This window comes from Nanorana parkeri, unplaced genomic scaffold (genome assembly GCF_000935625.1).
Source record: "Nanorana parkeri isolate BGI_ZX_2015 unplaced genomic scaffold, ASM93562v1 scaffold778, whole genome shotgun sequence".
Lineage (NCBI taxonomy): Eukaryota > Metazoa > Chordata > Amphibia > Anura > Dicroglossidae > Nanorana > Nanorana parkeri.
Window position 1 is genome coordinate 224,551 of NW_017307046.1, and position 12,252 is coordinate 236,802.

A 12,252-nucleotide genomic window follows, 5' to 3' on the forward strand; every position below is an offset into this window, starting at 1 on the left:
CTTCTCTGCACAGCTTCTCTGCAACAGCTTTCTCTCAGTAGTAGTAGTAGTATTACTGAAGATGTTTAAAGTGGTCGGCTCATCTCACCCTGTATCCCCCTTCCAGACCATGTACATTCTATTTACATTAGAGTTTAGAAGGCTGTAGGAATGCGATTTGCCAATTGAAATTGGCATCTGGAAGCTCCCTGCCCGCAGACCCCCAGGCCCTTGTTCTCATCGGCATGAAGACAAGGTGCTTTTCAAGGAGGTCCCAATGTCGAGGGCATGTGGCCTGGTATGGTGCAGGGGGGGCGCTTTCTTGCTCTGCTAGGCCACTGCTCAGATTTTGGGTCTAGTATGGAATTTTTTCATTTTTCTGTTGTTGGGGTCCCCCTTGAATTATTATTAGACCTTTTCACATCGGGAGTCCCCCCTGAGATTCCTACCAGACCTTTTCACAGTGGGGCAGAGCTGTGGCACTGGAAATGGCCTGGGGTCTCCTTGTCGGAGATGCCTGGTCACAGCTGTTGCTTCTACCAACCCAGGTTCTATGCCACAGATGCAACATGCAATTCACTTGCATACTACATGATTAAATAAAGACGACTACACGTGTTTAAACTTAAACGACAATTGAACATTTGTTTTTAAAATTAAATCAATACTGTAATGAGCCTAGCACACCTTTGAAATCAGCAATATAAATGCTATACATTTTTATCCACCTTAACTAAGATTTTGCCATGGTCTGCCCAACTTAATTCTGTTGTTAAAATCAAGCAAAACAGTGGCAACTTACATCCTTATTGAGTGACCATCCAGGCTCCTGTGGGGGAACAAATACAGAGGAAGTACTATTATGTACACTACTGTACCACCATTTTGACTGATTTTAGCAACAGAGCTAAGTCAAGCTGGGTACACATGTTGCAAATTTTAGCCGATTCAGCAGGAATTGGCCAAAATTCGATCTGTTGGTGATCCATTTCCCTTGACTGAAGTCAATAATTTGATAGACTTTTGCCAAAGAAACATGTTGAAAAATCGTTGGCCGCTGTCAGAACACAAATGGACACAGTGGGAAATTCGTTCATTCATGCTGTTTGGCGTGGATGGAGAAATCGGTCATATATTTTTTTTTTTTTCACAGGTAATTTTTTTTTTTATTCAGCACGCAGGTTGAACAAATAAAAAAGATAACTGTGTGTACCCAGTTTTAGGCAGACCATGGCAAAATCTTAGTATCTTTGGAAAAATGGTGCACTTAAAAAAGTTGGTTAGGTTATGAAAAGTAGTGAGTAAAGCTTACCTGCAGGATCAGTGACTTGGATGCGAGGTTCCGGTCCACTCAGAGATATGGTAACCTCTTTAAGGCTTGGATCGAATGGAATCTGCCATTGTCTTTCACCTCCAGACTCATGATCAGTTGACAGCAGGTGGACCTTCGAGGCCTGAATAGCTTCCTCAACCCACTTGAGCACCTGGCATAGAGCAAAGTGATGCACAAGTTACACTGGTGCCTACAGGACATTCCAGCATGTTCAACCTCAAACCACATTCTATATTACTGAGTATTTAGTAATGCCTTTTAGGTAGAGAGCACTGCAAAAACATTGCAAAACAGACACAACTCATTAACAACATTTTTTTTATTAGGGGTCAGGTATTTTCGGCATCCAGAATAATAATGTGTTGCCTGGTCTGACACCAGCATAACTCCCAACTGCCCCTCTGTTGGAACCAGATCCCGTTCGTCCTTTTCTCCAGTACTGACATAATTGAAGCAATGTTCTTATAAGTGTACAACATTTTATATTTTGAGGTATGTATACATAAAGCAGAAATAGTTCTAATGTGGACTTTTAGGATACCAATGCCAATCTATCCATAGACAGTAATTAAAACCTATTCCAAGTTTAATAGTAGTACAGTTAAAATGAAAGCATCATCACCACCATTGTGAATGCATGATTTTTACAAATACAACGTATCATCTAAAAATGAATGATCCAGCCAAGCTCCCCAGCCTTTGATAATAGCATAAACATTTTCTTCCTGTATGTTACATCAAGTCCATGGGAATCCGCCGGTGGCAAAAAGGAAGGGGGGGTGTGACTAGCTTGTCACATTTTTCTGCCCGATCCCCCTTTTTGTTACCAATAGATCCCCATGGACTTGTTGTATGGAGATAACCAAGTGTTCCAGAAGCAAAGTTCAGCTGCAATAGGAGAGTTCTCTGCTGCATGGGCTGTGCTGTCATTCAAGTATGTTGAAATGGAGGGGGTGGGAACTAACACAAATTCTGTGAGTGTGTTAGGCATTTTTGTTTTGCCTTTTGGCTGTTCTTTACAAGAAAATGCGTTAAAACTTTAACTGGTTAAATTTGTTCATCTCTTCATTTTACAGGGAAAAGTATAATGTGCTTCTGGTGAGCATATATTAATGTAGCCATACACCATAAAATGACTCGCTCCTCCAATGCACACTAAAGAGCGTAGATGGAGGAATCTGCTTGCCGGGCTATTGGATTGTGACAGCAGGTGCTGCTGTCAGAATACCCGAAAGGTGACTGCAACTGATTCTCCTTTAAGAAAATTTGACTGGAAAGTCAACTTTTTGAAACATCGACCTTTATCAAGCCAGGTCGTGCTGGTCAAATTTCAGCCAATTAAGCAGGAAATTCCAATTTCAAAATTTGATCCATGTATGGCCAGTTTTACCTTAAAGTATATGTAAAGCCAAAACACACAGCTGACACAGCAGAAGGCAAGCGATTATTCCCTCTCAGACAGTTGTCACCAGAACATGTATTCTCATTGGAAGATTTTGCCTTAAACTGTATTCCTGTGATGTATGTTGAATTTCCTCTCACCAAAACAAACAGGGAGGGTAAATCTTCCCAGCAAACTGTCAGAGGTTTTAATACTTCCACATAATATCCAAAGCAAAACAAATGGCTTTACATAACCTTTAAAATACATTTGGATCTCACTTTTGCATTTTTAAATAATTGGTCTACCATATTTTTTACAGTATATTAAATATAGGGATTTGTAGAATAACTGCAAGAGGCAGCACTATAATTGACTCCACTTCATTCAACTCCTCTGCTTAACAGCTGTTGAGATGAGATATCAGCCACATATGGATGCCATTGTTTTCAGTGAGTGAGTCAGCTGACTCACAGTCTTGCAATGTGAGAAGAAGCAGTAAAGCACAACCATTGTGTAGCTCAGAAAAGCAGTAAGCACAGCCGGAATACGTAATGAGCAAATACGGCTGCTTCCATATTACTACAAACTATACATGAAAACAAACTTTTTTTCAAAACAATAACACACATTAATATGGTTATTTACATCAAGCTAAACTCATTTACACAAATATGCAAAAATAATTGAAAAGCGTATATATTTACTTCACAACAATATCCTGCATTTTAATAGGACTATAACTTGGTCTCTAATTATTCAATATAAATCCCATCATGTCAAGTGGTGATTTATTTCAGGAAGGGAATTGAGTGACATCACAATCTGGTCATCAACTTACAAATAAAACAAACAAAGACCAAGAAGGCCAGTTTGTTTAAGAAAATTAGAAGCGTTAATGATTGCTTTTCTTAAAATAAATTAAAAAAAGGGAAACTTACAAAGTCATCCCACGGCATTGGCGCGGGGGGGCGGGGGTTGCGGATGTGATTATTCAGCACAATAATGTGACCGTGTGATGGAATTAGGGCACTGTCTGTAATTACAGCCAGATGGGACAGACACAGCCAGAATGCCGGAGACATCCAGGCTTCAACTTCCCCTCTGCAATAAACAGCAAACAGATGTGGGCCATGCAGGAGAGATTCTGTTATTAATGTGGGCACAAAGCACCACTATTTGCAGCCCTGCAACAAAATAGGTGCAAAACCCAAACTCTGTAGAACCCTGTGTCTCCATTAAAGTAAAGGGGCTGCAATAAAAGTCACAAAGCCTTGACACTAGACAATAAGCCCATTGAGATACAGTATGTAACATTGGTTATTTCCTATCTTATAAATCAGTCCTAGAGGGCCGGTTATAGACTTCGCTAACTCCAAATTGCTGCCTTGAGAACAATGAGGCCCATGGGAAGGAAAACTCCACTTTGATATAGTATGTTGACTTCCTACACGCATTGCTTTGCAATTTAACTTTGAGTTATTTTTATTTTTCAGTTGTGCAGCCAGAAAAAAGTTTAAAAAAATCATGGCAATGTATGGCAATATCAGTATATAGTTTCTTGACCTCTCCATGGCAGCACATGAGTGGGTAGTCTCCACCGCTCAGAGTACCCAATAGCAGGGCTCAAAATTTCAAGTCCTGAGCTACTCGCCAGGCCTTAAGAGTTACTCGCCTCCAGTTGCCCACCCATCCCCTACCCTGCCCCAACCCTAACTCCGCCAGGTCATCGGTGTGACGCAAAGTGCAGAGATCAGTAACAACACAGAGGCCAGCGGTGTGATGCAGTACATAAGTCAGTAATGTAACGCACAGTACAGAGGTCAGCAGTACAGAGGTCACTAATGTAACGCGCAGTACAGAAGTCAGCGGTACAGAGATCAGTAATGTAATGCACAGTACAGAGGTCAGTAATGCAGCTACAGAGCGGCCGAGGAGGAGACGAATCAGTACGGCTGTCTTCCCTTCACTCCGGCCAGAGAAGGAAGAACTAAACGATCGATCGCGGCTGCAGAAGCGGCGGTAGTTTCACCCCCTGGTCATGCCAGAGGAACAACCAGACTATCTTTCTCTCTTTCCTAAAACCTCTAAGGCTACAGCCTTTGCTAGGATAGGTTATACTAAGTCCTGTGGAAGACACGCCTGTTCAGGCCTGCAAAGTAGTGGCCAACTTCAATGTGGGGGTTTTATTCTAAATTCACCAACAACTCTGGGTGTTCGGGCATATCTTACAAAACCAAGAGTATCCGGAAATTTCTGTCGTTGGGAGTGATAACCTTAAAGACTCAAGTCTCGGCCATCTCAGCCTTTACCAAGACTCAGTCAGCAAAAGACAAGCTGGTTATCCAGTTTTTTAAGGCAGACTTTCACTAAGTCCCTGTTCACACCTAGGTGTTTTGACGCTCAAAGCTAAGTGTGACAAAACTCACAACACAAGAAATCCCATTCATTTCAAAAGCCCCTGTTCACAGAGTTTTGCTGCAAGCTGTAAAACGCCAAATGCTGTAAAAAGTACAAGAGTACACAGCGTGTGTGGCCACATAAACGTCAATGGAAACACATGCAAATGCGAGACACAAGGGTTTTTGCGCACGTTTGTTCATTTACTGCAATGCAGTTCAGTCTGCTCAATAAAATGTGCATCTTTGTATACGCATCTCCAACACACGCAAAAATGCGCTAAACACGATGGAAAGACTGCAAAACAAAACGTGCACTAATGTGCACAAAAACGCTGGTGCCTAGGTGTGAATGGAGCCTTAAAGTGCTTAGTGTTCCATTTCCTAGCCTCTCCTATCTGAGGCAAGAGGACCTCATTCCTTGGACTTGGGCAAAACTCTCCAAGAGTACATTCAGCTACTAATTCCATGAGTTAATGGAAAGGCTGTTTGTCTTCCCTTCAAGTAATAAAAGTAGAAAAGCATCTACCAGGACAATAGCAGGCTAGATACTGTGTGTGATTTGAGATGCCTAACATGGTCTTTTTGGTACTGAAGGGGGTGACTGCACACTTGAGCAGAAATGTGTCTATGTCATAGGCTTCGACTTCTTCATTGTCCCTTGATACAGTGTCGAGAGTAGGCTTCCCACAATTATTTCACATCATCATTCTCAAGCAGCCACCTTGACTACAATGATTTTTGGGCTTTCAGTTTTGGCATCCGCTTCTTCTTGTAATAATGTTTGTGTTTTGCTGGCACTCAACTGTTGCTGCTAGATATTTCCTACTCATATATGGTCAGGAATAAGGAAAAATCCTATCCAACACGTGCCATAATTTTCCTTTCCTGTTTAACTTTATGGCAGCATATAGGCCCACCAATGTGCCAGGAGTACTGTAAAGTCTGGGGACCGAGGCACTAGGGTACGTGAACCCCGGGGTTTGAGGAGTTGGTAGGAGTCACAGACAGGAGGAATTTCTGGGATGTTGGTCACAGGGAGAGAGGAACTAATGGTCTGTGCGTTCTCAGGACGCGCTAGAGGCGCAGAATCTAAGAAGGGCCAGGTATTCGACAGAGCCTCTAGTGGTGAGGATGATTGGCTGCTGGACACCTTCCAATTTGCATATGTAAATGAGAGATCTGTATATAAGAGATTTGTATCAACAAAACTGGAGTATCACTTTAAAGTGTGTGCATGCTAAAGCTTTTTTTTCATTTTGAAATGAATGTGGAAAGGTCGGAACCCTTATAGGTTTTAACTCAACTCTGTGCGTCCACCCGAAGAGTCTCACCCCCACTATTGGTTTTGATGATGACCGTTGTCTTGGTGCAATAATGGAAAATTCAACATTTTTTAACTCTTACAGAAACAGGAGTTGAAGGGGAATCTTCCATTATTGACACTTGGTCCAATGACAACAGTTTAAGATGTAATAGCCCCTCAGTTTGGAGAGGTTTTCTCTCACTTTCTGGTCTGTCTCTGGGGCAGGAAGTGAAATGAAATCTCCCCATGCACTTTGAGCTCTGTGACTCACAAAAAAAGAGGTCTTTATTGTGTGCTGTAAACCCTGAAGACTTACACCTGTGTGTTATATGACCATGATTACCAAAATCAAGATTTTGGGTTAACTTAAGTAGATTAAGTAGTGTTAGAAGGGTCAGACAGGCCAGTGTAAAAAGTGTTAGTTGAAATGGATGATTTAACTCACCTCGTTAACCTGCTGCTTGTCCAGGTGAAATATCTGACCTGAACTGGTGGCTGCGATCTCTTCATATACGCGGTAACCCTGGTGAGCCCTGTCACCGCAGTCTCCTGTAAGCACAAAGACAACCTGCAGAGAAGAAACATTATTTAACAATATGTTCACAAACAGTCCAGCCATCAAAAGCTGAAGGTACGTGTATACAGTTATTTAGAGTTAGATGCTTAGTATACTATTAAGGAAACTTTCACTGAGAGAAATATGTGGACTGCCACTGTCAACCTCCTTCGTAAATTGCTAGACACCTGGCTTATCTGTGATTTCAATACAGATCTGAATTACTGACCTAGGGCAAGCATGCAGCAAGTCAAATCAGAACTCCTAATATGTATACTTGTTATGTGTCAGTGACTCAGAAAGTACTGAATCAACATGGACAACTAACTAAGAGATCAGTAATGACAGTCCCCATGTTTTTTTCAGTAAAAGGTTTTCTTTACAGTTAAATCAGACTGAAATTTAATAAAACTACAAAATACAGTATGGAAAGAGACAACCTACAACACAACATTCTGACGAAGCCCTGTGAGTACTTGCATTTTCTGTTTATCTGGCTGATTCCTGGAGATCCGTAAAAAACACAGCTCTTCAGATAATTTCAGGAGATGCTACCACAGATCTGAAGACATTATATTGTAACAAAATTCACCTCGACCCAGATTCTTGCATCGGCACTTTATAGGCCCTGAGAGACAGTATTATCTGTAGTATAACGTCGCTGAAGAGGATTTCCACCTCTGTATCCACATACATTGACAAAGAAGAAGAAATAACGTCACCAGCACACCATAGTAGTAAAGTAATAATCCATTTAATGGCAAATTGCCATTCGATGCAAGCGCTTTCGGGGCCTCAGGGGGTCCCCTTCATCAGGCCCCTGAGGCCCCGAAAGCGCTTGCATCGAATGGCAATGTGCCATTAAATGGATTATTACTTTACTACTATGGTGTGCTGGTGACATTATTTCTTCTTCTATGGTATACACGGTGCCGTTCGTGGTCACTACGAGCACCCACCCATACAGGTTTCTTCCGGTAAGGAGTGCAGCAAGACCTCTGGTTCTTAGCACATACATTGACATTCTGTTTCAAAGTGCATTCTTTCAGACTTTTACTTGTTTTGAGCTCCATCAATACGTACTTTTCAAACTCATCAGCCAGTCCACATGTATGTATGTTGTGATTGAATCAATGTTATTTGCAAATAATTTTTAGAAGGTGGAGGTTGTGTTTATTTATGATAATGACTCGTTTGTTAAACTGTTTATAATAAAACTTAATTTTTAAAGAAAAAGTGGATACTCCGACCCTTTATAACTGCTTTTTGATCTGACCCTCTTTGATCAGTATCAACTTTCTTTTTTGTAGAGACAACCTTCCCTTCCAAAGCATTTTTTCTACGCTGGCTTGAGTACACCAGGAGGATTGGGAACACCAAATGCCAGGCTTGGGTGTCTGCAAGTCAGGGGTTCCCAACTAAAGTCTCTCTGCAGTCTAATTACAAACAATGCTGGTCATTTAGAGAAGAATAATTAATGCTGCCGCTCCACACGTGGCAGGCTAAAGCAGGCTTTACATGCAGAGAGATCTAAGAGAGAGAAGTTAGGAGGTTCAAACAATATCTTCCATTGCCACCTCCATCACCATGATATGATCCAAAAGACATGCTCCCAAACCTATCACAACCTTTTCTCATATGGCACCTGGATCTGGGATTCAGGACAGGAGGAACTTTGGATACCCAAAATAGCTACATTCTCTGTCACTTACTAAGGTGTGCCAGAAAAATCACTGCCGGAACCAGTTGTGTAATAAATCATGGCTGGACCTCACAATTTAACTGCAATAGGATCTCTAACGCCACCGATTCCTCTGAAAGAACAGGCGATAGGATGAAGGGTTCCTCCGTCTACAAACGTATTTCAGGATCTTATATTTTGATGTTGTTAGCTTGCATCTTATTGGCTGATCTATGCAACATCTGCACCCTTAGTTTCTGTACAGGAGGCCCATACGAAACTTTGTGAAAACCTAGAAAAAAAAGCAGTAATGCTAGATGTACTAACCTGAGACTGCTTGAGCTGCAACAGCTGTAGAACTTCCTGTTTCTTCCTAAAATCTTTAGCACGGGCATCCGTAAAAACGTAAATGAAGGATCCAGGGTGGGAAACTTCTAATGCTATCTTGATGGCACCCACACTCATCTCCGGGCAGTCACCCCCACCCTGTAATCATAAAAGCATTTGAAAGAATGCAAACACTTTTTTTGACATCTTTAAGTATCTTTAAAGCATAACAATTAGCTTCTCATATTTGCTTCTTTTTGGTCTGGTAAATATATCATTAAAAGTGGTTTGTTATATCTGTTCGATAAGTGCAAAAAATACCTGTTGATCCCACCAGAAAACCATTATCCTGTTCACACCAGAGGGTTATCTCAAGCGGTGTTTATCAGCTTGCCTTTGTGAACAACAGAACACCTCTCTCCATGTTATAGAAATGAGGACAGAGGGTTGTGTTCTGTAGTTCCTTCAAACTTCCTTCCCTAGTGTGACAACACTGCTTCTTCACAGATACAGTACTGTGAGTGTTGTTACCCTAGGACAGGAGGAATGCTTCTAGTAAGACCACCAAGTGTAAAATAAAGGAAAAAAAGCCTACGAAAAAGAAAACAAATGCAGCCACCACATCGAAGAACTGGTAAGCTGAAATATACAGTGTGTAATTTTTGTTCTTGGTTTTAGATATATTTAAAGGGCCACACAGACCTAAAGAAGTTGTGGGAAAACAGTAAAATACCTGGACGTAGAGCTCTTCCAGTTCACTTTTGAATTTTTCTGGGTCTGTGGTGATGGTGACGGGTCCTATCTCTAGAAAGTAAACACAGAAAAGTGTGCTGTTAATGACAGGACATGACCTCACTTCGTGGGAATGAAAAGTAGCATTACAGATAACCTTCCTGGTGGCACCAACAAGTCTTTATGTCTCCTATTAAGGACGTTGAAACAATCAGGTTGCTAGGTCACTTGTTCCATTGAAAATGACAGCTGGAATATTTGAGCCTTTACAGGAAAGGAATCACCGCAATGTTATAAGTACACGGTAGCATTATATGATGCTTGTTAAAACTCAAGAGCTATGATTTACAACTTTGGATGTATGGTATGATAGCGGCCATATGATGAACAGAGCTCAGTGCTGCTGGGGACATCAGAAAAATGCACAGACCTGGACTTTTGTAGATTTAGAAGTCCACTGCAGCTGTGAGCTTTGAAATAGCTGAGTTACAGATTTAGAGATAAATATTAGTCCCCTGACTATTAGAGGTCCTGTGCTGTGAAAGGGATGGCTAAAAAAGGCAAGCCATTGGCAAAGGACTGTGACAGAAAAAGTGGATAGTGGCTCACTGGCATATTCCAAAAAGCAGCTTCTCTATTGAGCGTCTGACTGTGGTGGGCAAGCGTAGACCAACCTGCAGCAACACTGCTCATTGACATTCAGAGGGCAAAGAACTGGTCTTCAGTATTGCCTTTGGTTTCCCTGTAGCTGATCCTTTAGCCCATTGCTGGCCCTCCATGTCTTGTTCTGCTTTACTTCTGTATGGAGGTGGCCATCTTGGCAAAGTAGCAGGGCTTTGCTTCCTCATGTTACAGTTCAAATACAACAGTATATACTGCTCTAGGTGGACTAATACTGGGGTGATATCAGATACTGGTCCGGGTAGTTTGTGCCAGTATAATCAATTAGTATATGAGAGAGGAAAGTACCCCAGAACACAAAGAATGTTTTATTATTTATCATGGCAGTAGAAATATTGTAATCTTGCTACAGTGATAAGTAAAGAAGAGGTTTCTGCATGTTACTAGTATTTAAAGCTTTTCTTTTTACTATATTATCGTTTTATGTATATATAAAATATAGTATGTTGGTCTTTTGCTACATAGACAAACTAGGTCTCCTGCAAAGATAGAATGTTTGATATAGTTACTGTGCTATGGTTAAATGTTTCTACCTGTGATGCGGTCGACCTATGTAAATATAAGGATCCTTCCTACGATTGCCCGCATCTCACCGACAAAGACTAGGTGGGGACCATACCATGTTGTTTTTTTGATTGAATAAACCACGTGTATGGTGAACTACCAGTGTGCAGCATTTCTTTGGACAGTATCAGCTTTTTAATTCACTTAAATGTCTTTAGGTTTGCAGGATGGGGCCGACCTAAAAATATGTGTGGGAGCCATTACGATGGTGTTGGAGATTTCTCACCCTGGACCCTTCATTTACGCTTTTATGGAAGATTGTGACCCTCATGTCACAATCTTCATTCATGAGGTGACATTTCAGTTGTGGATGGATGTTAGTGAGCAATCCCCTACCAGCTTATTGCCTTACTACAAGGCTCCTGTGGTGAGGTCTACCTGCTATTTACCAACTCTGTAGTGAATATTATTTCTTTCAAATTTTGGATATGGTGGGTAAGAGGAAGAATACCGATCAGGTTTATATTTCTAAACAAAAGTGAAAACGAGGTGCTAGATTCAGATTTTCAGAAGGTCAGTCAAATTATCACTCCAGTTCGCCAGCACTCCACGAAACAGGGGCACCCCCAAAAAATGGGGGAAAACTCAGAGTTGAGAATCTATGTATGTACATTCCAATGAGAGCGCCGGAACAAACGTTCAAGTGTCCAAAATTGTAATGATAAAATTGGATCACAGCAGAAAAATAGACAATGTGTTTCAGGGGCCCTTCATCAGGGCTACAAGACAAATGCAGATATCACAGTAATAAAATGAATATGAAAATAAAAATAACTATAAAACTATATAATTTTATAGTTATATTGAGTAGGGCAACTCAGATTAATAACGTGCTGGATTACTGTAAACCTACTTCATTTTAATATTTTATTGCTGTGTAGTGTGTGTATAGGGAAATGCCACGGGTGGCCCACGTTCAGTACAGCCTTCTCGGCCAAACCTCTAACTTCTAACTAAATCAGAAGTCAGATGATTGGAGAACTCGAGGAGTTGGAACTTTCGATAGAACAACAGGTCAAAAAACCTACAGATACAAGAATCAGAAGATTACCCTTCAAGTACTTATGAATGTTTTCTTTCTACTTGATAATTCTCAGTGAAGATTGTAAACACAATTTGACTGACTTTTGAAGGTCATGGGTATGGAAGACAGATACTCATTTGTGCACATTTCTTTTCCTTGCTGAATTATGACATCAATATAAAAAAACTGCGTCACAAGAAAAATAAAACATAAGCCTGTATGGCTTTTTTATGGATAGTGAAGCTGAATTACAGCTCAAGTTTATGTTTCCCATAAAATGAATGCTATA

General features: G+C 41.0%; 1 protein-coding gene across 1 annotated transcript in view; it reads right to left on the reverse strand.

Moving 5' to 3' along the window:
- The window catches only part of HMCN2 (hemicentin 2), a 196,004-nt gene that overhangs the window by 161,009 nt on the left and 22,743 nt on the right, over positions 1-12,252 (reverse strand). The window contains exons 2-5 of the mRNA XM_018564746.1: positions 9,696-9,766; positions 8,963-9,121; positions 6,844-6,966; positions 1,292-1,463 (exon numbers count right to left, since the gene is read on the reverse strand). Coding sequence (XP_018420248.1) covers positions 1,292-1,463; positions 6,844-6,966; positions 8,963-9,121; positions 9,696-9,766 — 525 coding nt within the window. The remainder of the gene's footprint in view (positions 1-1,291; positions 1,464-6,843; positions 6,967-8,962; positions 9,122-9,695; positions 9,767-12,252) is intronic.